Source organism: Mycetomoellerius zeteki, unplaced genomic scaffold, assembly GCF_001594055.1.
Source record: "Mycetomoellerius zeteki isolate Tzet28-1 unplaced genomic scaffold, Tzet1.0 scaffold89, whole genome shotgun sequence".
Classification (NCBI taxonomy): domain Eukaryota; kingdom Metazoa; phylum Arthropoda; class Insecta; order Hymenoptera; family Formicidae; genus Mycetomoellerius; species Mycetomoellerius zeteki.
Window position 1 is genome coordinate 210,777 of NW_017257924.1, and position 27,655 is coordinate 238,431.

At 31.1% G+C, this 27,655-nt stretch overlaps 4 protein-coding genes across 14 annotated transcripts in view; 3 read left to right on the forward strand and 1 right to left on the reverse strand.

The window, feature by feature from the left end:
• Window positions 1–1,789: 1,789 nt before the first annotated feature.
• On the forward strand, window positions 1,790–8,474 carry LOC108730297 (protein SMG9). Of its 5 annotated transcripts, XM_018459894.1 has the most exons (10): window positions 2,557–2,622; window positions 2,746–2,838; window positions 2,912–3,068; window positions 5,028–5,074; window positions 5,662–5,848; window positions 5,937–6,233; window positions 6,350–6,494; window positions 7,767–7,887; window positions 7,995–8,106; window positions 8,357–8,474. In XM_018459894.1, exons 4-10 carry the CDS (start codon window positions 5,041–5,043, stop codon window positions 8,433–8,435), a joined length of 975 nt encoding a protein of 324 aa, XP_018315396.1. In that variant the 5' UTR covers window positions 2,557–2,622; window positions 2,746–2,838; window positions 2,912–3,068; window positions 5,028–5,040; the 3' UTR covers window positions 8,436–8,474. The 5 variants fall into 5 exon arrangements, with proteins under 5 accessions (XP_018315394.1, XP_018315395.1, XP_018315396.1 ...); XM_018459892.1 differs by lacking the exons at window positions 2,746–2,838; window positions 2,912–3,068 and adding an exon at window positions 1,790–1,880 and having other exon boundaries at window positions 2,463–2,635; XM_018459895.1 differs by lacking the exon at window positions 2,746–2,838 and having other exon boundaries at window positions 2,565–2,622.
• A 115-nt stretch (window positions 8,475–8,589) lies between these two features.
• Window positions 8,590–14,074, reverse strand: NC2beta (negative cofactor 2beta). Of its 5 annotated transcripts, none has more exons than XM_018459921.1 (2): window positions 13,946–14,074; window positions 8,590–9,320 (listed from the first exon to the last, which is right to left on the reverse strand). In XM_018459921.1, exon 2 carries the CDS (start codon window positions 9,307–9,309, stop codon window positions 8,806–8,808), a length of 504 nt encoding a protein of 167 aa, XP_018315423.1. In that variant the 5' UTR covers window positions 9,310–9,320; window positions 13,946–14,074; the 3' UTR covers window positions 8,590–8,805. The 5 variants fall into 5 exon arrangements, with proteins under 5 accessions (XP_018315423.1, XP_018315424.1, XP_018315427.1 ...); XM_018459922.1 differs by having other exon boundaries at window positions 13,942–14,074; XM_018459925.1 differs by having other exon boundaries at window positions 13,978–14,072.
• Window positions 9,884–12,526, forward strand: LOC108730313 (fibroblast growth factor receptor 1-A). Of its 2 annotated transcripts, none has more exons than XM_018459916.1 (8): window positions 9,884–10,122; window positions 10,198–10,420; window positions 10,501–10,664; window positions 10,745–10,991; window positions 11,071–11,174; window positions 11,257–11,383; window positions 11,450–12,031; window positions 12,104–12,526. In XM_018459916.1, exons 1-8 carry the CDS (start codon window positions 9,884–9,886, stop codon window positions 12,524–12,526), a joined length of 2,109 nt encoding a protein of 702 aa, XP_018315418.1. The 2 variants fall into 2 exon arrangements, with proteins under 2 accessions (XP_018315418.1, XP_018315419.1); XM_018459917.1 differs by having other exon boundaries at window positions 11,281–11,383.
• Window positions 14,075–14,998: 924 nt separating the features above from the next.
• The window catches only part of GlyS (glycogen [starch] synthase), a 13,554-nt gene continuing 897 nt past the window's right edge, over window positions 14,999–27,655 (forward strand). Inside the window, exons 1-11 of one of the 2 annotated variants that reach the window (XM_018459918.1) lie at window positions 14,999–15,305; window positions 18,026–18,186; window positions 18,278–18,462; window positions 21,135–21,331; window positions 21,410–21,602; window positions 23,046–23,308; window positions 23,924–24,134; window positions 24,240–24,376; window positions 24,449–24,581; window positions 24,818–25,204; window positions 25,286–25,486. In XM_018459918.1, coding sequence (XP_018315420.1) covers window positions 18,048–18,186; window positions 18,278–18,462; window positions 21,135–21,331; window positions 21,410–21,602; window positions 23,046–23,308; window positions 23,924–24,134; window positions 24,240–24,376; window positions 24,449–24,581; window positions 24,818–25,204; window positions 25,286–25,486 — 2,046 coding nt within the window. In that variant the 5' untranslated portion in view covers window positions 14,999–15,305; window positions 18,026–18,047. Of the gene's footprint in view, window positions 15,306–18,025; window positions 18,187–18,277; window positions 18,614–21,134; window positions 21,332–21,409; window positions 21,603–23,045; window positions 23,309–23,923; window positions 24,135–24,239; window positions 24,377–24,448; window positions 24,582–24,817; window positions 25,205–25,285; window positions 25,487–27,655 lie in introns of those variants that run through there. The other variant, XM_018459919.1, reaches the window with a different exon arrangement.

The window sequence follows — 27,655 nt, forward strand, 5'->3', positions numbered from 1 at the left end:
ATTAAAAATAATAAAATTCGTGTTATGATTGGCGGTAAGGACGGACATTCCGTTATATATATTATACGACCATATATTGTACGTTACATCATAACGCGCTTTAACAGTTTGAAAAGGAAAAAAAAACTTGTCAAATAAAACCCTTTTACTTGATGTATTTATCAAACGTAAATACAATGACGTCTATAATATATTGCAATAAAAAGAACTAAAACCACTCATGAGACTAGTTTTTTTCTTGTACAGGAAAACGGCAAAAGAAAGAATGGAAATGAGGACAGTGTAATAGATGAAAATAGTATATTTCGATCAATTCACAGATTTACTTTTTGCATAATGTTACTAGAAAATGAATATTATAAAAATAAAATATTAATATTAATATTAAATAAAACCATTTAAAATTATAAATGTAAAATATTCAAGACAGAAAGAGAGAGAGAGAGAGAGAGAGAGAGAGAGAGAGAGAGAGAGAGAGAGAGAGAGGAAGAAATCCTATATTTTTCGTCAAAAATAATTCAATAAGAACAAAAAATCATGGAAATCTTATTATTACATTACAACTTTAATTGTTTGAAAAGGAAAAAAAAGAAAATTTTTATAAAATAAAATCGTTTTATTTATGACGAATTCGGTGGCACACATGCACTGATTCTACTCTAGAGCTGCCCTGAAATGACAAATAGCGTTTTCGGCCCGATCGGATTCGCACCAACCTGGGTTGGATTAATCTTTCCTATTGGTTGACGTTACACGCTCTACCAATAGGAGAGCACAAAACGCCATTAATCCAACCCAGATTGATGTAAACCGGACCGAAAACACTATAGGTTTGTTCGCGTCGCAAGCTTCAACATGCTCCAACATGCTCCTTACCATAGCTCCTACTCATAGCGTTTTTCAATGGCAGAACTGGTGCGCACTCAGTACACATTAAAGCTGTTGTACACTAATCTAATCTGAATGTAAAAGTGATATATCTAAATTAATAAAATACCCAACGTATATTTTATCAAATACCACAATAAAATTTATTGAAGATTTCACGGTTTAATTCGTTTCTATATTTTTATTAAACATACATCTTTACGTCGATTTGTGTACAACGGCTTTAAAGTGTACTAAGTGCGCACCAGCTCTGCCAGTGAAAAACGCTATCAGGCTAGTGTCCCATGGAGCGGAAATTTACAGCGGAACGAAACAGCCCGACCAATCACAACTCCGCAGTCGTTACTCTGCTTTCTTTCCTGCGATCGTGATTGGTCTTGCTGCTCCGTTCCGCTGTAAATTTCTGCTCATGGGACGTCAGCCTCACTCTATCAAGTGCGTTGGAATGAGTAAAGCCCAAGATACAATTGCTGGATTTACACTGCATCCGATTTTCGTTGTACGCTCTGCAACCAATCAGAAAACAGGATTTCGATGAATTTTGCTTCGTATTATCGGAATCCTGTTTTCTGATTGGATGAAAAAAGCGTCGTACGACGAAAATCGGATGCAGTGTGAATCCAGCAAATGCGAGGGAATAGCGATAGCGATAGAAATAACACGATTTCAATCTATCAGAAATCGGATACACTGGAATACACAGTTTCTGATAGGTTGAATTATGTTATTCCTGTCGACCAATCGAAATTCTTCTTTTCCATGGAATGGAAGGAAAGGAAAGAGTCTGATTAGTTAATTCGCTTATGCACTATGCGTTATGCGTTATGCAAGAGTCTGTGCTGCGGCCTTAAGTGTGGCTATTGATCGCGCTAGGCCGCCGCCTGATGGCGTTGATCTCAATGTCGTAAACCGTCTCTGAATTGGCATCCTTGTAATCGCGGAGCGGAGTGACGCTATTCTCGGTTCGTTCGTTTCGGATAAAAACGCGTCGAGTGAGTATAATTTCATCGATTTTTGAAGTGGTAAACACACGCACACAATTACCCTTGCAATATAAAATTCCACACATGAATTTTTTTAAATTTAATATATCTTTAAAACGACACGATAAAAATTAATGAAATTTCTCTGGATATTGTTATAATTAACATATAAATAATGTATCGTATATGTATTACAGTTTTATAAAATTCATCGAACATGAAAACCTCTTTTAAAAAAATGCTCGGAAAATTCACACTGAGTATTGCGTTTGTGAGGTGCTATCTATGCTGTTCAATTTAATTTAAGATTTTAATTATGTTAACGATAATGTTAAGGTATATTGTTTCTAATCATAGATTGAGATGTAGTGTTAATCATAAAACTGAAGAAGTCTAAGTCAAAAAGTATTAAAATCGTTCACTAGCAATCTCTAAATCTTAATATTTTTTGATAAAAATTTAGGAGTGTTTTTTTGATATGAAATGGAAGCTTTTGAGCTGAGAGGCGGATTTAAAAAAAAAATTTTTTTTTCTTGTTAGTCTAATATACATATATATGCATGTATATGTATACACTTTATTATATTACAGCAAGAATATATTACGTCTGTGAAAAAGATGTTACCAACGATGTCAAAGGATTCAGAGATTAAAGATGGAGAAAACAAGAATCTGATTAAGATTGTAGAGCGGCCAACATTTATATTGAAGACTAGAGAAGGAGAAAATAGAGCTGTTTCTCCAAGTCAACGTAATGGTCACAAGTATAGTACTACTATTAAATAATTATAACAATTAAATCATACGTTCATCTGTTACGTATTTATTATGTATTATATATCTATTATGTATGTATTATATATAATACGACCAGATATTTTCGGATTTAACAATCAAGTGGGATAACTTCATTAAGCGATACGGGCGGAGAGGAATGTATCAGAGTTGAGAAAGTTATTTTGCTAAAGTAACTAATTACTATTATATACTTACACAAAAAGTATAATAACTTTTCAATTACTTTTCTGTTATCATTGCAGAACAACATAGATAATTTTGTGATACTATTAGGACCAATAAAGAAAAAGATTAATTTACATTTGATTTACAATTATTACGAAGAATATTGGCCTCGGTGGTCGAACGGTAAAGACAACCGCATGGAATATGAAATTCCGGGTTCAAATCCTGACTGAGGTAATATTTTTCGCAATTTTGCAATAGTTCTTTACAGTTTTTAAGATGCTAATAGCATCAAATTACGGTCTCATTAATAAATTTAGGGAGATTATTTGAGATTGATTGTGTTGAAAATCCGAAAATAATTAATCGCACAATCATATTTCTGATATAAAAATTTATTTGAAATACATATACATATATGTATAGTTTAACATCTAATTTTGACCATAATTGGTTTCTCATATTTAGATGATTAATTTATATGTTACAATTTTATTTAAAAAATAAAAAGTATTAAGCCAGAAACACATAGAAAAACATAAGGCAGTAAGATGTAAGCGAATCGGTCAATTACAGTAAAAAATGTAAGACTATGTTATCTTCTATAATTGGTCGCTTTGTTTATTGCTTCCTAGATAACATGCATGTTGCATAAGATATCTAAAAGACGTCTTGTCCTAGAGATACAGCGGTTTAAAGTTTTAGTAAAAAAAAGTGAGATCACTTAAAAATGCCAATTTTTTATATTTTGCCTCCGCAAATGTTTCCGACGTCTCGGAGGAAAGTGCATAGGACATTATTTGAAGTAGACTATGAAATGCTGCCTGCGATTAATAGAATCGGAGATATGAAGTGAAGTTGATTTAAAATTGTTTTTTTTTAGATATTCATTTTTTAACTTAAAAATCGCTGTTTTTTTATGAGGTTGGAAGACAGATTGATAAGGTTGAAAAAGATTACTGTTCAGAGTCGTCTTTTGAGCGAAATATTTGCTAATTTGTTAGTAAGTAAATACAATAATTATATATTAGTACTAATATAAAACTAGTTGAACTTTTATTTTGTAGAAAGAAATATTTCTTTAAGGAGAGAGGTGTAAAACACTTATTTTGTACAAAAAAATATCTCTTTGTAAACAAACAACGATTTATAAGTTAAAAAATGGATATCTAAAAAAAAAAATAATTTTAGACCCAAATTCACAGCTTCATATCTCCGGTTCTATAATCGCAGACAGCTCTCCATAGTCGCCTTTTTTCTGTCATAAAGTCCATATAGTCTTGGTAGAAGGAAATTCATGGGTTTCAATGTTGCTTTAGTTTTGTTGGAAAGCCTACCTTTTCCTATTAAAACACTGGTGTTCCGTGTAATCTTTAATTCCTTTTTATCTACTTCCTATAACACATCTTTTACCGAGCATTTAGACTGCGCGCAGATTGGTGAGGGACGGGAACCAAACTGAAAATCGGCTGAAAGTTGCAAATAAATTCCAGCACTGTTTTAAGCATATACTGCAGGCGTAAAGCGAATTTTAAAGTAATAAATTTAAAAGCTGGGCCTTATTCGGCTCAGGTACCTTATATATCTTTATCCTGCAGTCTGATTCATGATCACTATCGCGTTGTCTTCGCTGGAAATACGATAATGTCTGGGTCCTTGTTTAGTTCCTGAAGTGCTGCTCTTCTCTGGTGATGTTGATGTATAGAATTTGCTTACACAGTTAAAAAAAAACCGATTCTTCAAGTATAATTTTAATAAGATAATTAAATGGTATGACATTTTTTTTCTCTCTCGTGCATCCTGTATGTAAATATTGAGAACAGGACCCATATTTATATTTTTATTCAGAATAATTTTTCAAACGTTCTATCATATAGCATTTTTCATTGGCAGAACTAGTGCGGCACTCAGTGCACATTGAAGCTGTTGACTCTAATCAAAATGTAAAAGTGAGATATCTCAATTGATAAAATGCCCAATGTGTATTTTATCAAATAGCACAATAAAATGTATTGAATATTTCACAGTTTAATTATCGTTTCTATATTTTTATTAAACATACATCTTTATGTCGATTTGTGTACAACGCCTTTAAAGTGCACTGAGTGCGCACTAGTTATGAAAAATTATATTATGAAAAACTAATAATTTGTTACTCTCGTTCTACATATGATATAATAAAATCTTTTATAGAAAAGATGCCGATATGTCTTCAGCAGCACCATCAAAAATACAAGAATGTAAGTAACTTATATTTAATGTAAATAATCCGTATAGAATGTCTAAAAACTATTGAATGTCTTTTTAATGAGATTTTCTGACTAATTTGAAGTTTTTTTAACAAATATCGAGAACATTTTTTGCAAATTCCTAACTTTTATATCATATATTTTTGTAACTAGATTTAAAATTAAAATTCGATTGTAAAGAAGCAGTTCTATTATCCATCTTGAAGTTTAATTGTGTAAAGTTGTTTTTTTTTTAAATTTCTTATAAATTGGAAATTATTAATGTCCCAACACTTGCTGAAAAAAGTTGGTATCAAATTAAACAAAGAATTTGTGATTAAAAGAATGTCTCAAATGTAGACTAAAATATATTGTTTCGGTTAATTTAAAAAATTAACAATAAGATATAAAATATATTATCGATTATAATAGTAAGTTAATATTTCATTTATCGTACAAATTTTTCAATCGTATTGATTCATAAGATAGAGGATTTCTAGAAATTCTAGAACTTCTCTATCCTGCAGCCAGTCAACACTTGAAAAATTTGTCATATGACAAATGAAATATTAGCTTAAGATATCAAAATGATATTTCAGCGATTCGTATGCTTTCCATATGTCCTGAAATGAGTACATGCATCAAATTCATGGATGAAAATATGCAACTATGTGAAAATTCAATAGATTTTTTGTATGATCAACAAGACTTTCTAGTCGTTGGATGTTTAGGTGCACAAGGTGTCGGTAAATCGACAATCATGTCACTGCTAACATCGCATTACTCGTATGTATTACGTTTTTTGCAATATATGTGATATTAGCTTTTTTACTGAAATTAATATTATTTTAATAATTTTGTTTTATGTGGTTAGATCTAACATTTTTCAAGTTCAAGATTTGTCACATTATGAAAATAGTACAAATTGTACCACTGGAATAGATTTTTTTATAACTAAAAATAGAGTAATATATTTGGATACACAACCAATTCTTTCTGGATTTGTGATTGATTCTGCTGCATCCTTTGATCAGAAAAAAGGTGCATCTGATTTTATGAATAGTGATTCTAATTTGGAATTACAATCACTTCAGTTTGCAGCATTCCTATTTTCAGTGTGCCATGTTATTATATTTGTACAAGATTGGTTTATCGATCCAAATTTAGTAAGGTAATATTGTAATAAAAAATATTTATTAATTTGACTATAATATTTGATAATATTATATAATTACTTTTTGCTATTAAAATTTACAATGCATAATGAAGTAGCTATTTTTCGTATAGATTTTTACAAACTGCAGAAATGTTAAAACCATCCTCAACAACAGTCATAGATCAAGATTATGTAGAATATTATCCACATGTTATATTTTTGCATAATAAAGCAGAATTGCAAGATTTTATGCCAGCTACTATTGATGAAATGAAGGTATTTTATCACATATAATGTGTTATCTATTTCAAAATATATCTTATCTTATCTATGACATCTGAAATATTCATAGTTAATTCTTATATTTAAGACTCTTGTTTTAAGGCTTCTAAATAGTCTCTGTGACCATTATTGAATCATAAGCGATCAAAAATGGCACGTTAAAGTGCCCATTTCTTTCATGCCATTTATGGGGATGGTGACTGCCACTTGTAGCCGATAGGAGGCTAGTGTGCTTAGAGACATGTCAAATTACGTCTGTTTATGAAACTGTATATAAAGACAAATATTTTAATGTTGACATGCCGGGCATGTATGTAGCAGACAGATGCAAAAATAGGGGAGGGCATCAATTCCTGAAAGATGAAGGGATGAAAAAACGGTGAATCGCAGCAAAATATTTCCGCCCAAGTGCAAAATCGCGTGTGAGAACAGACCATTTTAGACTCGAAGATTATGCTACTACTGGCTTTGATTCAGATGATTTGTACTAAGATTACTGAGTATATAGTGAGAAATAGCATTTTCGTTATTATTTCTTAATGTGATTTATGTTTTAACCATAAATAGTTAACAAAAACAACAATTAATCTATTAGAGCAGTATTAAAGTCCACAGCAAATTAAATTATAAACGAAATGTGCTGTTTATTTTTGCGATTACGTCCCCTAGATCGGTGCTGCCCTCTACGCTGAGCTTATTAAATAGCCTATGAAATAGCCATTCCCATAAATAAAGAGAATTTGGGTAAAACAAAATGGTGATCGCTTTAAAACAGTTGTAAAAATGAGCCGAAGTTATCCTCTCCCCCCGAACCTGACTTCATGCGCAGCATGGCAGCAAAATGCTATTATTGGTTAAAAATTTTTTGTGAGGTGACACACTTCCAATCAGTTCATGAAAATTTGAATCACATTTTGCTGCCGCAGCGTGCTACGCATGAAAAGTTAACTTGATAGTCAATAAATAGTCATAAAGAGCACGTGAAGTACATTTACCAACATTTACTTAATGCATATGCAAAACCTTTTCACTTTACACGTGTCTTACTATTTACTACTTGATTTCGATTGCATTATGAAAATAATTCTGTCTTCTATGTTTTATTTTAAACAGCATTTTTATTTTATACAACAAGCTATTGAAATGTAAATTAACACGAAAGAGAAAGTAAAAATAGAAAAATTATAGTCTTATAAATATATCATAATATAAAAACTTGTTTACATTTGAATACTATTTTCAAAATTATATTTTTACTTTTTTCAGGATTTTTATAATAAAGTATTTTCTAGTTCTCGACTACAAACTCATAGCGGTATAGATATGAATCATTGTTCGACAGAAAGTGGTTTAAATTTATTTTTTATACCTTCGAGAAATAGACAAGGTAAAGATTATTTTAGATCGTTTATGGAAAATTATATATTAATATTTAATGTACTTAATTATATTCGTTTTATTATTTAATTATATTCGTAATTATATTTTTTGCAGAAGACATGATTTTTTGTGAAAATGAAAAATCTCTTATAGATAAATTGCGAACAAAGATATACGGAGTTCCTAGGAATTCAATTACACCTTCTGTGTTAACAGAAAAAAATTGGTAATTAGATAATATTTTAAGACATATTTTTTAATTTTAATCGAATACTAAATTATTTTATTTATTCTTTATCTTACTTTCGATTCCTATTTGTATTCTAATTATTTGATTATTAAATCAATAAAACACAAATAAAATCTTTAGAGAAAGTCGAGAATAGACAAGAATACATAATTTTATTTCAAAAAGAGAATACAAGAAATCTGTCTATTTTATATGTGCGATAAAATAATGCAAATATTATTGATAGGTATCATTACGTTTCAAAAGTCATAGAAGTTATAAAGAAAAGCCATCTGTCTTCTGAATATGGAAGATTAATGCCTTAAATCTAAAAGTTTATATGAAAGAAGGATATAAAAAGAAATGAGAGATATATAATTAATCTACTTTATTATATGATATATCATTTTTATATATTATAATTTTAAATTAAGAAATGTAGAAGTATTCAGTATACACTATTGTAAAATATGCTGTAGAATTAAATTATTAAAAACGGTTTTCAAAAATAATAGAATTTGCATTCAACATTTTTCATTTTGTTCATCGCTATTGTTTCCATCTCTATTAATCCTCCCTCCCCCCCTTCTCTCTCTCTCCCTGTCCTTCCTCCTATTTTATGTTAAATATTATAAATACCTTTTTTACATAAAGAACAAATTGTTTTTACAAACGAACTTCATCGTTTGAATTTCTTTATGAATAATCTTCTTGTTCGCTGTCACCTTGTTGCATGGATGTCATTTGTGTAACAGCTTGTAATTGTTGCCACTGTTGCTGTTCCGCGACTGCTTGTTCCTCTCTTGCTTTAGCAAATAACTCCTGTTGTTGCCGTAATAATTCTTCTTCTGGAATGCCTAAATTTTCTAATCTGGTACTTTGACGTCTTCTTTTAGCCGCTACAGCTTTGCAATCCCGTAATACAGCCTCTGCTTCTGCGTTGTAATCACCAAAGCCCAATTTATCAAGTGCTTGTAAAACGTGTTCTGCATTTATAGTTTTTTTTTGTTGTTGATTGCAAATTTCATTTGCTTCGGAAGACAACAAATGAATGAATTCTGTACAACAGTTCAAAATAAGCTCTCTGGATTCATTTGCCACTCGCACATGAGGTAATATTTCCTTGATTATTTTGTTAATTGATGCACGAGGAAGAGTAAGCTCGTCATCGTCAGTTGGTGACATTGCAGCCGAGGCCATTTGTGTAACTTCTGAAATATTAAATAAGAAAGTGTTGAAGATTTATGTGCGTGCGTGCGTGCGTGCGTGCGTGCATGGGTGCGTGCGTGCGTGCGTGCATGGGTGCGTGCGTGCATGGGTGCGTGCGTGGATTAAGTATGATTTATGATAAATATATACACACATTAATTTTTATTATTGATAAGAATAAATTTTTCGTTAATTATGATCATTACGTAGTTACTGAATTAATAATTGTATATTCCTAACAATTTTTATGATTTTTCAATTATTATCCTATTAAATAATATGTATTATTTTTACAATGAAAAGATCATTTATCATTTTATACGACAGGAAGTCGTAAGGTTCTTACACACCTCGATTATCAGATAAGAGTCATCAGATATATGTTCCAGATAGATATTGCTAAAGATAAATCCTATTTAAACTTTGAAGTTGAAATAAAATACAGTATTATTGATTGAAGTAGAGAAGACATCTTGTTATTCAATGTATTACAATCAAAATATAAAATAGTATAAAAATGTAATATATCTAAATTATTTAGAAAATAGACATACTATAAAATGAGATGTTTATACAGTGTAAATATATTTTAATATATGATATAATTATTGTGTGGCTTTTATATTCTGATACAATATGTGCAAATGTAAAAAATGTAACAAAATTTGCTGGCGTTGTCGAAAATATTACAGTGCACGTTTCAGAAAATGAAAGTTATTTCAAAAACGACAATGTACTAAAATCATTGAAATTGAATGTATCTTGGACGCCACCAAATGGAGAAAAAGAACCTTCTTCATACAGGTACTGCACTAACTTTTCAATTATAATTACCTATAAAGATTATATAAATAACAAAAATTTCAATATGTGTTATAGTGTTATGATTACAAGTATGTTAAAAGAAACTGATATAAATAGAACAGAATGTACAGAAGGTCTCGCACTCTACAATGTGCAAAATAAAAGTCAATTTAGCATATTAGTACCACAAGATAAATTATTGAATGGTATATCGGATATACAAATACATCCAAATTGTACCTACAAAATACAAGTGTATGCCAATCCGAGAGTTAAGCCCATAGGAAAGTTACCAGAGGTGAAATTATGAATTAACATTATAAAAAAACATTAAACTATATGTATGAAATTTTCAAGATGTTTTCCGTTATATTGTAGGTCATCTATAGAGTTCCAGAATGTATAAGACATAAATGCAGTTGCGCAGATGCAAAATCTATCTTGCCTATTCCAAAAGTAGAAGTAATCCGAGCAAGAGAAGATGTAGTTATTAACTGGAACATTACGTCGAATAATTCTCACATTCATTCTTATATAATTAGGTGAGCTTTTTTATTTTACTCTATTAATTTGATTGTCATATCATTTTGCTTAAATTATAATGCAATATGTAATATTTTAGTGTTGGCATACCATTGTTGATATCAAAAACGGGACATTCTGTGTATAATATCACAAAGATAAGTAACGTGACTTCTACAATAAATACCTTTAATTGGAACATGAGAATTGATGATCAATATGTAAAAGTAAAAAATGGATATAAAATATTGGTAGCTGCAATGGATTATCGAAATTGTTTAGGAACTCAAGGTGGTTACACTATTGTTGATATAAGCAAAACTAAAATACTGGACAGGAGTGCTATGGTATATATAAAGATATATATTAACAATTAATATGTATATGTGTATAATATAAAATTCTTATAACATAATTATGTTATAGTGGCTATTACTTGCCGGTATTGTCATTTGTGTTATACTAGGCTTTATTAGTATTATATCAATACATAATAAAAATGGGTATCAACTTGTATTTCCTTTCAGACGGTAAGTAAAAAGTTTGCTATTTATATATATTATTTTTTACAATTTATGTATGTGTATAGTAATTACTGCATATTTATTATAGCAAACATTTTATTTTTAACGATAGGAGACAAACAGTGTCTGATCCTTCTGCTTGTAAACTGGCTCAATGGCCAGATCCAGTTTTTCAGAGACGTAATATCGATGTATATGTTGAACAAAAATCTGAGGTAAATGGAAAGATTAAATAATTAAAAATAAATTTAAAATTTTAGCATTTAAGAAACTTCTTATAGGGGACATGTTACAAAGTTCAGAAAGATGAATTTGAAGTACCATACAAATATATAAATTTTATATATGAATTAGGAAAGGGACAATTTGGTAAAGTATACCTAGGTAGCTTAAACAACAAGAACATATTAGTAGCTGTTAAAATGTCACAATGTTCTGATGCATGTAACGAATTTGAAGCCAGACATCAATTACTGGAAGAAATTAAAATAATGAAGGCAGCTGGTTCTCATACACATTTAGTGAGCCTTATAGGTTGCTGTACTTTACCTAATAATCCTATATGCATACTTTTAGAATATATGGAAGGTGGAGATTTGCTTGCATATCTACATTATAGAAGAAAATTTAAATCAGATGATCAACTTTTGTATAGTGTTGAAAAGGCTGTATCTAAATACACAAATATTGTTGAAAGAAACAAAAATGTTAATGAAAATTTGTATGATACAATTGATAATCAACAATTTATAAAGTTTGCACTTGATATTGCAAGAGGAATGGAACATTTGGAAGCTAAAGAAATTATACATAGAGATTTGGCAGCAAGAAATATCCTCCTTACTTCAGATCGAACACTAAAGGTAGTAGACATCTGTATAACAATTATTTAAAAAACAAATAGTATATACAAATTTATTGTATTATGGATTTAGATTTCTGATTTTGGTTTGTCACGAAATGGAATATATGTAATAAATAATATGGCTGGCAAAATTCGTCAACTCCCAATACGTTGGATGTCACCAGAAGCTATATGTGATCATGCTTTCTCTTCTAAAAGTGACGTCTGGTCATTTGGTGTTGTGCTCTGGGAAATTGGAACTCTAGGTTCTTTTCCATATGCTAGTATACAAGATAACGAGTTATTGCGTTATTTAATTCAGGATAAATGTCGTTTGACATGTCCTAATACAGTTTCTCACAATATATATAAAGTTATGTGTTGTTGTTGGAATATGGTTCCGCAAGATAGACCTAGTTTTGCACAACTTGTTTTAGATTTGCAAATATTAAAAAAATCTTTACATTCTATGCATGATGCAAGCAATCCTTGTTATGCATTGCATTCATATTAATATAATATATTATATCTTAGAATTAATTGAAAAGATATGTATACATATGTATGTGCATTACAAGAAAATAAAAGTAAAATATGAATGTTTCTATTAAAATTGTAAAACATTTTCTATTAGCTGCATTTCTAAGTCCGAAAAAAATTAATTTGGCACACAGTTCAAATGACTACAAATACAGTATATATAAATTCATATGGAATTATCTAAGCATTAAAAATCTAGCTTCGACCGTTATGCGCCTTTATTTCCTATTGATTGAATTATAAAGTTTTATTTCATGGAATATAAAGATTAATATTGGGAAATAAAATATTTTATTAAAAAACAGTTCAAAGAGTTCTAGCAAATACAGCATATTTAACAGTAAGAATAAAATCAGCGATAAATGTTCTAATCCTAATAAGACATCTGTTAGTACATACTCGTACATAAAATGAAATGTATATATTTTAAATTTGTAAAAGCGAAATAGACGATATTTATAATCGGTTCTTATGGCTAAGATTGTCTCAAGTATGGCTTTAAGGTTCCATGAATCCATCAGAGGGCTGTATTAGTATCTTAAGACATTACTTAAGACTTCAAATAACAACGGACTATGGCTGGTATTCATAGTCGATTCTTATTTCAAGACCATCTTAAGTAATGGCTGCGTTCAGCAGACTCAACAGTTTTGCAACCGTTTTATGATTGTCTGCTGAGATAGGACCATTCTTCTAGATCTAAAAGTATGATCCAATTAGCGCGAAGGAAACTTCCAACAGTTGCAAAACAACCGTTCTGCTGAACGCAGCCAATGTCTCAACATGCTAATGCGATTCTCTGATTGGTTCGTGACACCTCAAGACTGAACTTAAGACGATCTTGAATATAAGAACTGACTGTGAATATTGGTCTATGAATACTGCGCAGAAAGTTTTAGTGCAATTCAGCGTAGTGATAAATAGGATTAGATACATATTTAAAATCTGGCAAAAGCATGAAAAAGTTTTAGTGCAGTTTAGTGTAACGACAAAATATATAAATCTATTTAAAGTTCTAATACAGTCTAGTGTAGGAATATAAGGGCTTGAAGATCTAGGGCAGAATAATAGGCCTAAAGAATAGACCTAATATTACAGAATAATAGGTTGAGTTTAAAGGAAAAAAATATACTTATTTATATATAAATTGTATTACAATAAAATATTTATGAAAGAATGCTAAAATAACACAAGTTTTTAGATAATAATGCAAAAATATCAAAATTTGTGATGTCTAAAAACAAATATTTTCGTTTAATATTTACCATATACCACAAGCATAAACGTAAACGTAAACGGCATAATAATATTACATTACAACTTTAACACAATATCTTTTATATATCGGAAGAATTTAAGGTGCTTTTATTTACATATCTTTTAGTTCACTTACTTATTATTTTACTCCGTTATTAATGTATGTACCGTAATCTAACTAAAGATTAACCAAGATGACACAAACTACAATTACCACAAATCGATCATTGAGATCTTGACACCAGTGTCGCCAACACTGTTGATAGAACAAATTTCTAAATAAGAATAAAAATCTCTAGAAATCGTCAGTTAAACTTCACCCAACTTATGCGGGGTCTACAATAAAAGTCGTAACGGTCGTAAGGGCTTAAGTCGTAGAAAATTGACCAATCACAGTTGAGTATTCTTCTCATATTCGACTGTGATTGGTCAATTTTCTACGATTTAAGACCATACGACTGCTACCACTTCTATTGTAGACCCCGCATTAAGGCCATCACACGTACAAAAATTTTAGTCGAATCGTAAGGTCGCAAGCAAATCGACCAATCAAAATTAAGATCTCGTGTTTTTAAATGCTCAACTGTGATTGGCCGATTTGCTTGTGGCCTTACGATTACGACTAAAATTTTTGTACGTGTGATAGCCTTTACTGCGTTCTGCGTCCTACAAGCATATTATGATTAAAATATGTTAGGTTAGTTCCTAGTTTTGCGACCTGCAAACCGCGTTCTGCGTCTTATGTAGATCGGGCTTACTATCCTGCGCACAATAGAAGGAATAAGGAATTAGGAATAAAGAATAAACGATTTCAACCTATCAGAAATCGGATACATCGGAATATACGATTTCTGATAGGTTGAAATCGTTTATTCTTTATTCCTAATTCCTTCTATTGTGCGCAGGGCCTTATATTTCAGGGACTGCGCACAATGAAGGAATAAGAACAGAAAATAGGAACAGGAACAAAATAAGAATTTCAATCTATCACAGAAACTGTGTATTCCACAATACATGATAGGTTGAAATTCTTATTCTCTGTTCTCTCTTCCTTTTATTCTGCGCAGCCCCTCATTGGTTAATACACGTATCAAGTGCACGATGTAAACTGGGCCTAAAACAGATCCCCATTATTTTTAACCCACTATACATCCGCCGGAATGGGTCGCCTGTCTAATTCTATCATAGTGATTAGTGGTGACCGTGATGACATTGGTTGCGTTCAGCTGCGTTCAGCCGAGAAAGCAACTTTTAAATGTTGTAAAATTCTTCAATACGATTGGTCCTTGCTTTTGATTTCTTATAGATCTAAACGTATAAACCAATCATATTGAAGAATTTTACAACATTGCAAAACTGCTTTCTTTACTGAACGCCTTTCACTTGAACCTAGTTGTAGTATTGCACCGACCACCAGGCAGAACGGTTAATCGAGGTTAGTCCCAGTTAGTCCGAGAGTATCATTCTCGACTGTGATACGCGAGAAATCGTAAGAAGTAAGTGAGAACAGTTCGAATTGTAAGTACGTTGCTTTTATTGATAAATCTCTTTAATTCGCGAAATCGGTTATCACATGGTAATGATGAGCAATCCATTCTATGGACAATAAATCTTCGAGTGTAAACCTGATTTTACAATGAATCGGTAGTCTGTAGTCTTAAGTCTTATCGGTGAATCGGTGGAGTTGGCCAACAGCCAACTTGTACGACTAATGTCCATTTCTATACCAATGCAGTTTAACTTTAATCTTGATTCAACTAACTCTTCATCTTTTTCTAGTTTTAAGAATAAGAAATTGATGAAGAGTAAGTTGAACTGAGATTAAAGTTAATCTACATTGATAGAAACGGGCATTAGACTACCGATTTTCTTAAGACTGACCAAATTCGACTTTATTCTTTCCCAGTAATCGAGCTAACCTACTCGCTGTACAATTAACAACTAGTAGATGCGAAAAATTATTATAGTCACCTATGTAGGTTAAAACTTAAAATTTCCGGCTACTGACTCATTGTAGAATCAGCATTAAGTGATCCTAAGTTTCAGTCAGTGAAGTTGGCCAATAACCAATTTGTATGACTAAGGTCAAGATTGGTCAAGAGATAAACAGCAAGAAACAGAAAACAAAGAGCACATTGTAGAATGGCTATAAGACTTTTAATTACTGCCTACCGACTCATTGTAAAACTGTGTAAAAACCCTCGTCAGGGCCATAGCACACAAAAAAACTTAAGCAATAAAACGTAAGCGAATTGATCAATCACAGTAGAGTTCGTAAGGCCATAACATAAGCAGTAGCGAATCCAACATGTTGATTTCCTTACTGCTTACGTTTTACTGCCTTAAGTTTTTTATGTGCCAGGACCCTAATGCCTGGTTTATGCTTCGGTCTTAATCTTAAAATCCTAAAATTCAACCAATGGAATACAGATTTTAGTTAGGACCAATTAAGACTGGCAGACCTATTGGCTGAATTTTAGGATTTTAGGGTTAAGACCGAAGCATAAACCAGGTATTAGTCTTAATTAGTCTTAACCTAAATAGGTAACTATGATTTTTCGCATCTACAAGTTGTTAATTGTACGAGTCCTTTAGCTCGACTAATGGGAAGAAATAAAGTCGAATTTGACTAGTCTTAAAAAAATTGGTAGTATTCGTACAAGTTGGTTGTTGACCAACTTCATTAATTCACCGATAATAAAACTTAGGACTACTGACTACCGACTCATTTTAGAATCAACATGATATTCGCGACTTCACAATAATCGTGATCTGTGTCATGTAATCGCAATTGGTTTCGGGAAATAAATGAGAGTGAATGAATGAAAGCTGGAATTTGTTATATTTTCCCAGAAATGCACGCAATATTATTCACGTGCACGCTGTACTGTTCGATTTGGTATATAAAGAACGATTAATTACTGGATGTTTTCCAATTGACACATCTTGACACAAACATAGCAAATTATTTCACTTATATTTCGGTGTTAATAAATAATTTAACCCTTTTAATTACATATTCTTTGTTGTCACAATAACCTCGTAACCTCGAAAGAATTAAATCTGGAAACATGAGTGTCTGGGCGTTAAGCCTTGTGTCCACGATGTTAAGCCCAGTGTCCACGATGCTAGAAATCCGTCCGAGATCTCGGATGAAGAAAGAATTGACCAATCGAATTGACCATGTGACTAAATTGTTTAAATGTGATTGGTTAATTCTTTCTCTCTCCGAGATCTCGGACCAATTTCTAGCATCGTGGACACAAGGCTTTAGAAATTGGTCCGAGATCTCGGAGAGAGAAAGAATTAACCAATCACATTTAAACAATTTAGTCACATGATCAATGCGATTGGTCAATTCTTTCTTCATCCGAGATCTCGGACGGATTTCTAGCATCGTGGACACTGGGCTTTAAAGCCCAATGTCCACGATGCTAGAACTATGCCCGAGTTCTCGAATCGAGAAATGTGTAGCCAATAAACTTGCCGGTTTTCCGTAAAAACTGTAAGCTGATTGGCTACACATTTCTCGATCCGAAAACTCGGACCGATTTCTAGCATCGTGGACATTGGGCCTTAAGCTTTGTAAACAAATCACATTTGAACAATTTGATCACATGACCATTGCGATTGGTCAATTCTTTCTCTGTCCGAGATCTCGGACCAATTTCTAGCATCGTGGACATCAGGCTTTAGACCGGAATCAGACTAGGCATTGAAGATTGAGATTGAAGATTGAAAGATTGAAATTTGACCAATCAAAACAATAGGAGCTAAAATTTATTAGTCAAATTTCAATCTTCAATCTTCAACTTCAATCTTCAATGCGTAGACTGATTCTTTTGTGATGATTTTTTTGTTACTTTTTTTTCTTGATACTGCTAGCTTGATATTAAACTAACAATGGCTACGTTTACACCATACATTTAGGCCGCGACCTATACAATAGATGTCCTTGTTTATCCTGTAGGTTAAACAAAGACACTTATCATATAGGTCGCAGACTAAGCACAGTGTAAACGTAGCCATTGTCACAAATTTCTTCTAAATGGCAATATAAAATTTTGTATTTTATAACACAAATTAGCACAAAATGACCACTAAATAGTTCAATATATTTTTTTCGATTTTGCTCATTTGGTCCTGCTAGCTTAACAGAAGTAAATTCAATAGATGTTATAATATTATTAAATCTGCTAAAATTGAATGAATATAGGAATTGCAGAACAATTTACAAAATGTCGAGAGAGCGTGCTTCTAGGAGATTTTATCGCGTAGACAGCACTAATGATTTGTTTGGGTTTATGGACCGTGGCTACTCAGCCCAACATGAAAATCGATGGAACTTTGAAGTTGCTTGGGAAGCTGCCAATAAAGGTGCAACATTTATATATGTTATAGATCTTCCTGATGTACTCTTGATAATTATATTTTCCTATTACATACAATTCACATAACTCTTTTTCAGTTGGCGGCATTTATACTGTAATAAGATCTAAAGCTTATGTCTCAACTGAAGAAATGGGTGATCAATATTGCCTTATTGGTCCATATAAAGAACATTCAGCACGTACTGAAGTTGAGGAAGCAGACTTTCCTCCTCATAATCCGTTGCATCAAGCAGTACAAGTTTTACGTGATCAAGGATATAAAGTAAATCTTTTAAAAAAATTGTGGACTTGACATTTAGTGTCAAAATTAATCTTAAATCAGTCAGTTTGTTAAATCATACATTCACACGCGCTCGCGCAGGCGCGCACATATGTGTGTGCGTGCAGCAGATATAAAGAAATATATTGCTAAGGTTTGTCAAATATTTCAACTAGAAATTATATATTAGAAACAATTTTATATTTACACATACATTGCAAATATACATTTATGTTAATGGCAGTATATTCCAGGAAAGAATATAAGATTATTTAAAGAAAAAGTTTATAAATGACAAAAGGACTTATTAAGCAACTTGTTTCTTGCTAATGAAATTTTAAAATGCTCTAATTACGAAATATATTCAAGATGTTTTGTAAAACATTTTGATGTAAGTTACAATAATTCAATAAGAATTAAAGACTTTTATTTAAAAAACCAAATTGACTTTAAAAAACTAAAAGTAAATTAAGATCATTATTATTTCTAGCTGATAACTGTAAAATACTTAGATTAATAACTCACTCTTTATGTGTATGCACGCACGCATGTGTTATAATCCACAATATGTTAAAAGTTTTCATCTACGAATAATAAACAAATATGGAATAATATTAATATAATTTCAGAAAATTGCCATAATTTTCGTGCGAGCACAGACTATTCGCACAAACACCCTTGTACATATATGTAATAATTTTTTCAAATTTTATGTCTTGATTTATATACATAATATTATTCCATATTTATAGACGACTACTTACCAATAAACATTATATTTTTAACAAATATTGCACTCAAACACTTCAGTCTTCAAATATATAGTTATTTTTTTACGTAATAATTAAATGTAAAATATATTTTATCATTTAGTACAGCTTTCTATTTTGGCCATAAGGATTCATTTCTTGACGATATTTTATCTATTAAGGGGGTAAAACACAGAGTAAAAATTGAAAAATTTTTTAATTTTTTTCAAAAGATTGATATCTTAAAAATATGCTCCTAAAAGGTTTTTATGAAATTCGAAGTATTTCTCGAGTTATGTAAGTTTTAGCGAACGACCGCATAGTGCTATAATAGAGGTATGCATCTGAGATTTAAGAAAGAAGCTGTGCGTAGGTAATAAATAGATAGATAGGTAGATAGATTTCTATTAAATAATCAATACTGAAACTTTAAATGCGTCTTTCTCAAAACTACTTTTTTTTAACTGGCGGCGTCTATAACTCTAACCGATCGGCCTCGGCTTTGAATGACTTGAAAGTAGCTTCACAAAATGAATAGTTCGGTTAAAAGCACATAGGGATTTTTTTTTTATTAATTAGTTTTCAAATGGCGAGATGTTTAAGAGGCTCAAAATATTATAGTACAATTAAAACTTTTAAATCGCTGCCATTTTGTAAAAAAAAATTATTTAAAAAAATCGCTACGCTTAACTGAAACTACATTCGTACAGATATGAAATTTTTATTTCAGATAATTACAACTTGAATTCTTTACGCCGTCAATGAGCCATGTTTTTTAAACACGGAAGTCTACAACGCTTACTTTTAAAAAAATTGATAAGGATTTTTTTAAGGCCTTTACTCTGTTTTAGCCCCTTAAGTTATTGTATTTTTTACGCGTCTAATTACTTTTATTATATTAGTATATATACAGGGTGTCCGAGAAGTTTTGACAAAACGCTCGTGTGTGAGAAGAAAATAAACAATTTTTGTCTCTTGCTATTTTTCTGTAAAGTTGATAGTACTTGAGTAAAAAATTATTGAAAACCAATATTCGGTGATTTTAGTAATTAATATCTTGTTAACTATTACGAAAATTGCAAAATGGTACAGGACTTTTCGATTCAGTTTAATCCGCTCTATGTACGCACAAAATATTTAGCAGTTATTCTAGGATATCCTATATATACCCGGAAACAGTTGATTATCTCAGAAAGTATTGGTTTATTAGAAAAATGTTTCAGATAAAAAGATTTAAAAAGATCTATTTATCGATCTTATCAGTTTGATCTTCGATAGTCACCCGCCAATGTCAGATCAAGATTACATCGATTTTTTCTAAACGGAAACCTTCATTTTTCATATTCCTATTAGCAATTATTAGTTCCTCGAGAGCTTTTCAAAACACTATAATATAATATTTTTTTCATTAAATACTTTTTGAGTTATAATGCTTGAAAGTTAGAATATCACCGGTATTAGAGCATTATTCAAGGTGCATTGCGTGAAGATTGCACGATCGGATTTACATCTCGTGTATGTGTGCGCGCGCGCGCGCGCGTGCATACCTTAGATTATGTTAATTTCGGCAATATTGTAACTTTCAAGTCTCATACTGGAAAAGTACTGATTAAAAAGAGATTTTAGTATAGTATTTTGAAAAGCTCTTGACATCAGCTTCTGAAATAAAAAAAAATAGGGTTTCATTTAAAAAATCGATTTGACCTTGACCTGACCTTGATGGCGCCACTAAAAGTCAAACTGGTAAGATCAGTAACTAGATTATTTAAAACCTTACAACTTTTGTATGAAACATTTTTTGTTTCAGAAATGCTTTTCAAGATATTTAAGGGGAACTTTTTGAACACCCTGTATATTACAATAGTTTTGTGTGTAAATCAAGATATTTTTTTCCTTTTGTTATATCATAAAATATTTTCATTCAAGGTAATAACAGGGACATGGTTGGTGGATGGAAATCCTCAAATAATTCTATTGGATATCGGAAGTGCTGCTTGGAAGCTGGACGAGTATAAACAGGAATTATGGAGTACTTGCAATCTTGGAATACCTCATCTCGATATTGAAGCTAACGATGCTGTAATACTTGGATATTTAGTCTGTCAATTTATTGCGGAATTTAGGTAAATTGTTATACTATTATTTTAAAATTATTCTATGTAATTTAATTAATTGTCAATTTTACTATAATGAAACAATAGAAAAGCAGCCGAAGGTTACTCAAGTATTCCGCCGAGAGTTGTCGTACATTGTCATGAATGGCAAGCAGGTGTTGGTTTAATCGTTTTGAGAACAAGACACGTGGATGTGGCCACAGTATTTACTACTCATGCTACGCTTCTGGGTAGATATCTTTGCGCAGGGAAGACAGATTTTTACAACAATTTAGATAAGGTATATAACTTTTCCTTATTTTATTTTTTTTTCTTTTCTTCTGCCCTAATTTCTTGATTTCATGTACAAGAATTTATAATTCAATCTTAGATAGTTGAAATTTGGTTTCGAGTCCAATTACGAAGTCCACCATTCTTATACAGAGCCACACGCTGTCCCTCCCCACCTCTTGATTGTATAAATATAATACTATTAACTTTATTTACATAAAAAAATCCTATATAATAAAACGATTTCGAAAAAAGAATAATTTAAAATAATTCTGGCGCGCAGTTTGTAGAAGTGAAAAATATACAAAAAATTCACGTAAAAATATTATTAGTAAAGTTTACAATACACAGAAAAATGTAAGGCAATAATATAAGCAGAAAATCTAAATGTTGATTTCTTATTGCTTGTTACTGTTCTTATTACTGTTTTGTCTTATTACTTAAGGGTCGACAGGAGTGACAAGCCAACTCATTTACACCTTATTTGTGGTGCAGCTACATATCTGCACTCTATCAAACTCTACCATATATTGTCTCCATATATTGTCTGTAGAAGAAATATTTTGTCTTCAAAATTATTTTAGCTTATATTTTAGCTACGAAGCCTATTAAAGAATCAGATTTGCAATTTCATTCTTAAAAATATTTTAATGAATAAAATGATATGCTCCTTATTTATGGTGCAGATATCTGTCTTTTTATGCTGATATTTTATCCCCAAGAAGTAATATTATGTCATAAAACTTTTTTGGTTTCGTTTTTTATGAAGCCGATTTTGCAAATTTTTGATTCTTGAAAATTTTTTAATAATAAAATTATGTACATCTAAACTGCACTATAGTACACATCGGATGAGATATCATTTTTTTTCCAAAAAAAAATCACTGAGCCTTCAAGAGCCTTTTCTGATTACAAATATCCCAATTAAAACGCGATTCATCCAGTATTTTAGCTGTAATTTCAGCTTAAAGAAATTCTTCAACTAGAGGTCTCCATATTCTCTTCTGTCAACACTTAAGTTTTTTTTTGTGTAACACAATCTTAAGACCCAACTCCGACCATATAAGGCTTTTAAGGTTTTTTTTTATTTATTTATGTAACTTACATGTCGGTCAAATTTGATCTTTATTTTCTGTTATTTTTATTTTTGCATAGAATGTTGTATTCGAAATTTTATTTAATGAAACTTGTATTTTTTATTGGATGATATAAAATAAACTTGAAAAGTGTAAATTATGGTTAATAAGTTTACATATATTATTAATTATTATAATAAGTATGTGTATTATTTATTCTTAATTTTTTAATTAATTTTTTTAAAACACATTAAAGAAAGTTTTTACATTATACAATATTTTTAATTTATTTTTTTATAAGGAATCAATTTCTTTGATCGCATTCGTTTTGAGACATCCTGCATTTACAATATCATGCAATAATATGCTAATTGCAGTTCAGTGTTGATGAAGAAGCAGGGAAGCGTCAGATATATCATAGATACTGTATGGAACGTGCAGCTACACATTTAGCACATGTATTTACAACAGTTTCGGATATTACCGGTTTTGAAGCTGAACATTTGCTCAAACGCAGACCTGATATTATCACGCCGAACGGATTAAATGTAAAAAAATTTGCGGCATTGCATGAATTTCAGAATTTACATGCTATTAGTAAAGAAAAAATACATGAGTTTGTGCGAGGTCATTTTTATGGGTTTGTATCAAAACAAATGTTCTTTACAAACATTAAGATATAATATGCGCGCAAATGAGTCATAAGAAATAGAACATCTAAAATGTTGAAATACTAGTCTCAATATATAAAAAATATAACTTAACAATAAATCAAATGGCTAATGATTAAGCTCGTTGGCCGTGCTAAATAATTTTTTTACAAATTGTTAATTAATAAAACAATATAATTATGTTCTAAGCATAGTTCAAACATTTCGAAGATATCGTAATCACAATATCGTAAATTTCTAATATGATGCCTAATTGAGCATCAAATTATTGAAAATTGCTTGTCAATTAAATTAATTCGTGATATTACAGTAGTTTAATTGCGTTTATAAGTCCGTCAAAGTCATTTGAAGGCCATTTGTTTTATAATACTACTAAATTATAGAAATATCTAATTTAAAAAAACATTAATAACTTCAAAATGATCTTGAAAATAATTTTAAGGAAAAAGCGATTTGTATTTAATGCAATTTTTCTGAAATGTTTTCTTCTATCTTTAAATTTAATAGAAATATTTGGTGTTCTGTTTCTTATGATTTATATTGTAGATATATAATGCAATGTTCAAACTTGTGTATGTTCGCAGACATTATGATTTTGATTTAGACAAAACATTGTATTTCTTTACCGCTGGTCGATATGAATTTGGAAATAAAGGAGCTGATATATTCATAGAAGCTCTAGCCAGATTAAATCATTATTTAAAATCGTCCAGACCTGATTTAACAGTGGTTGCTTTCCTTATTTTTCCTGCAAGAACTAATAACTTTAATGTTGAGTCTCTCCGTGGTCATGCTGTGAGTCATTATTATCTTATACAATATTAATTTAATATTTGAAATGATAATTATTAATATGTGTGTGTGTGTGTGCGTGTGTATGTCATCAAATTACTATTTCAGGTAACAAAATCTCTACGAGATACTATCAATGATATACAGCAAAAAATAGGGAAACGGATGTATGAATTATGTCTCTCTGGTCGCATGCCTGATGCTCAGGACTTGTTGGAGAAAGAGGATACTATTAAAATTAAACGGTTTTTAAAAAATAATCAAACTAACATTCTATAACTAATCTTGATTTACTTGACGTTCCATTTTATTTACAGATGTTTATATGCTCTGCAAAGAAATGGATTACCGCCTATTACGACACATAATGTTGTTGATGATTGGAATGATCCGGTGTTAAATGCCGTTAGAAGATGTAATCTTTTCAACACTGTCCATGATCGTGTTAAGGTATATGTAATGACACTTACAAGTACGCACGTGACTTGTGCGCGTGCACACACATGTACTGCATAGAGTTTAAATTAAGCACTGAGATTAAAGCCCTGCACAATTGAAAAGCATAGGCAATAGGAGCAGAAAATATCAGATTTCAACTCATCAAAAACTGTATATACCATAATAATCAGACTTAATACATAATCAATATTATGATTATATGTATAGCTAATATATATTATTTATAGATGGTATTTCATCCAGAATTTTTATCTTCGACAAATCCACTATTTGGTCTTGATTATGAAGAATTTGTTAGAGGATGCCATTTAGGTGTTTTTCCTTCATATTATGAACCGTGGGGTTATACACCAGCTGAGTGCACAGTTATGGGAATACCCAGCATTACCACTAACTTATCAGGATTTGGATGTTTTATGCAGGAGCATATAGCAGATCCGATGAGCTATGGTATTTACATTGTCGATAGGCGTTTTATTGGTTTAGAAGCAAGTGTTCAACAGCTTGCTCAGTATATGTTTGATTTCGCACGACTTAGCCGTCGTCAACGTATTATTCAAAGAAATCGTACAGAACGTCTTAGTGATCTCCTCGATTGGCGAAATCTTGGCATTGTAAGACATGCAACTCACTATATTTTTTTTTTTCAATTTATTTTGTATCTTTTATATCTTTTATATCCGTGTTTTCCATAGTATTATCGTCAAGCAAGAATAAAGGCGTTGACCACAGTGTATTCAGAATTGGCGTCAGAATATGCAGAGGGTGGGGTTGGTCGATTCAATTATCCCAGACCAATCAGTGAACCGCCATCTCCATCATCTTCACGACATACGACACCGGCCGCTTCTGTACATGGTTCAGATGACGAGGATGAGGTTGATGATGAAAAAGAGGTAAGAGGAAGATAAATAATCTGAACTTCAATTTAAATATTATATAATGTAACACACATACGCACGCGCGCGCGCGCATATCAATGACCGCATAATCTCTCGTAAAACAGACTGATTGTGAGTAAAAAAGTTATCTATAATTTTACAATTTTTGCAATAGTTACGAGACATTAATTTCTAAAGATCACCGAATAAATGCGCCCAGTTTACCATCAAATGCAAGCGCACAGCGTGAAACGACCGCCCAGCGCGAGATGTTTTCTTTTGCTGCTCGTGCATTGCCAAGGCTGTTTATAATAAACAATTTCCCGCATGTCTAGCAACTTACGATGGATGGTCGTATCTCATTGTGCGCTTGTACTTGGTAGTAAGTCGTACTATGGTGGAAGGATTACATGGTGTGCTCAGTTTGGCTAAACCACGCCCCTTTTCTCGTCGAAGTGTCACTAAAAACATAGTGCTATCAACTATGAAGAATGAAATGTTTAACGTCGCGACTGTGTTAACGGTATCTTTGTCGCACGTCCTGTAATTGTATTATCTTTCTCTCTCGGTATACCGCAGCCATAATACAACAGTAGAATAACGACATAACGTGTCTAAAGCCCGTTTTTACAATATATAGTTACCTAAAGATTAAAGGTTACCAACAGATTTATCAATGAAATTCATTCATGAATTTCTTGGTTACCTTTAATCTTTAAGTAACTATATATTATGAAATCGGGCCTAAGTTGTGTGAAGGAAAAATGAAAAATAATTAAGTAGCGAGGTATACCGAATTATACAAACTGAATATTGTAAATTGCGTACCTGACTACAAATTTTGTAATACAACCTGTGTATATATCATACAAATATAATGTGTTACATTCAGGAAAAATTTAATTCTGCCTTATTGATATTCATGTATTTCTCTAATTGTAAGATAGACTTTATTTATTTGAATAGCAATTATACAAAAAATATAATGGATAAATGTCGGGATAAGGGATAACAAAATATAGGATAATAAAATGTATTTTTCCGATAACAATAATATATATAATTTTCCATCCGATAACTACTTTTATAAATAATTGATTATTTAATGGTTGTACAAACAGTTAATTAATTAATTAATACGCAGATCTCTCTCAATCGTATTTTCTCTCGATTAGTTACATTCATCCTTGAATAGATTTAATTATTAAAACACATTAACCCGTCAATACATATGTAATAGAGGTATACTGCTTTCTCATAGTAGTAATTGTATGTAATAAAAAGAGATGGATAGAATACAAATAGACAACGTATGATAAAGATAATTGAATCAGTTATACAAACTAACATGAAATAATTACGGTTGGCAAGCCTGCATATTTCACGGCAGAAAAAAGAGAGAAGGGAAATTTAGAAAGAGATGCTCGCCAACTGAGTACACCATGTATACTTCCACCATGGGCCGTACTATTCAGCGATTTTTAGAAATCAATATTTTGTTAACTATTGCGAAAATGGCAAAATAGTACAGGACTTTTTGACTCTGTTTAGACTCTGCTCTACCTGCTTACGAGAGATTATGTGGATTATCAGACACCCTATATACATATATACATTTGCACACACATATACAGAGTGTAACTGAAATAACGCCCACTAATCATATAGTGCTATTCCTAATAAAAAACTGAGATGAAAAGTCCTCTACTATTTTACAATTTTCGCTTTTTTTTTTAGTTACCCAATGAGCAAAATATCTAAAATCGACATATAAGACAGCTTTAAGATATCTTTGAGAGTTTTTTAAGAAAAATCTTCAAAATATTTCACAAAGAAGGGAAAGATCTCAAAATTGTCTTATACATCGATTTTATCCGTTTATTTGACAATATTTAGAAATGAATATCTCGTTAACCATTGCGAAAATTGCAAAATAGTAGAGGACATTTCGACTTAGTTTTTTTATTAGAAATAGCACTGTATGATTAGTGGGCGTTATTTCAGTTAGGCCCTGTATATATACAGGGTGTTTCCAAATTAAATGGCAAAACTTCGGGAGCGTGTAGAGGAGTAAAAAACTAAGAAAAAAAAGTCCTATAGACATATGCTCCTTTTTGCTTTGTTTCGCAGGAAATCACGAAAAAAGAAAAAAATATATTTAATTTATTATTTTAATTATTTTAT

Bases quoted from the DNA above. Each gene is read 5' to 3' on its own strand.
- LOC108730297 (XM_018459892.1), top strand. From the start codon at position 2,490: ATGTTACCAACGATGTCAAAGGATTCAGAGATTAAAGATGGAGAAAAC. The intron at 6,234-6,349 runs GTAATATTGTAA...TTTTTCGTATAG, and splicing joins ATCGATCCAAATTTAGTAAG to ATTTTTACAAACTGCAGAAA. The intron at 6,495-7,766 runs GTATTTTATCAC...TACTTTTTTCAG, and splicing joins CTACTATTGATGAAATGAAG to GATTTTTATAATAAAGTATT.
- LOC108730313 (XM_018459916.1), top strand. From the start codon at position 9,884: ATGTTTATACAGTGTAAATATATTTTAATATATGATATAATTATTGTG. The intron at 10,421-10,500 runs GTGAAATTATGA...GTTATATTGTAG, and splicing joins CCATAGGAAAGTTACCAGAG to GTCATCTATAGAGTTCCAGA. The intron at 12,032-12,103 runs GTAGTAGACATC...TTATGGATTTAG, and splicing joins CTTCAGATCGAACACTAAAG to ATTTCTGATTTTGGTTTGTC.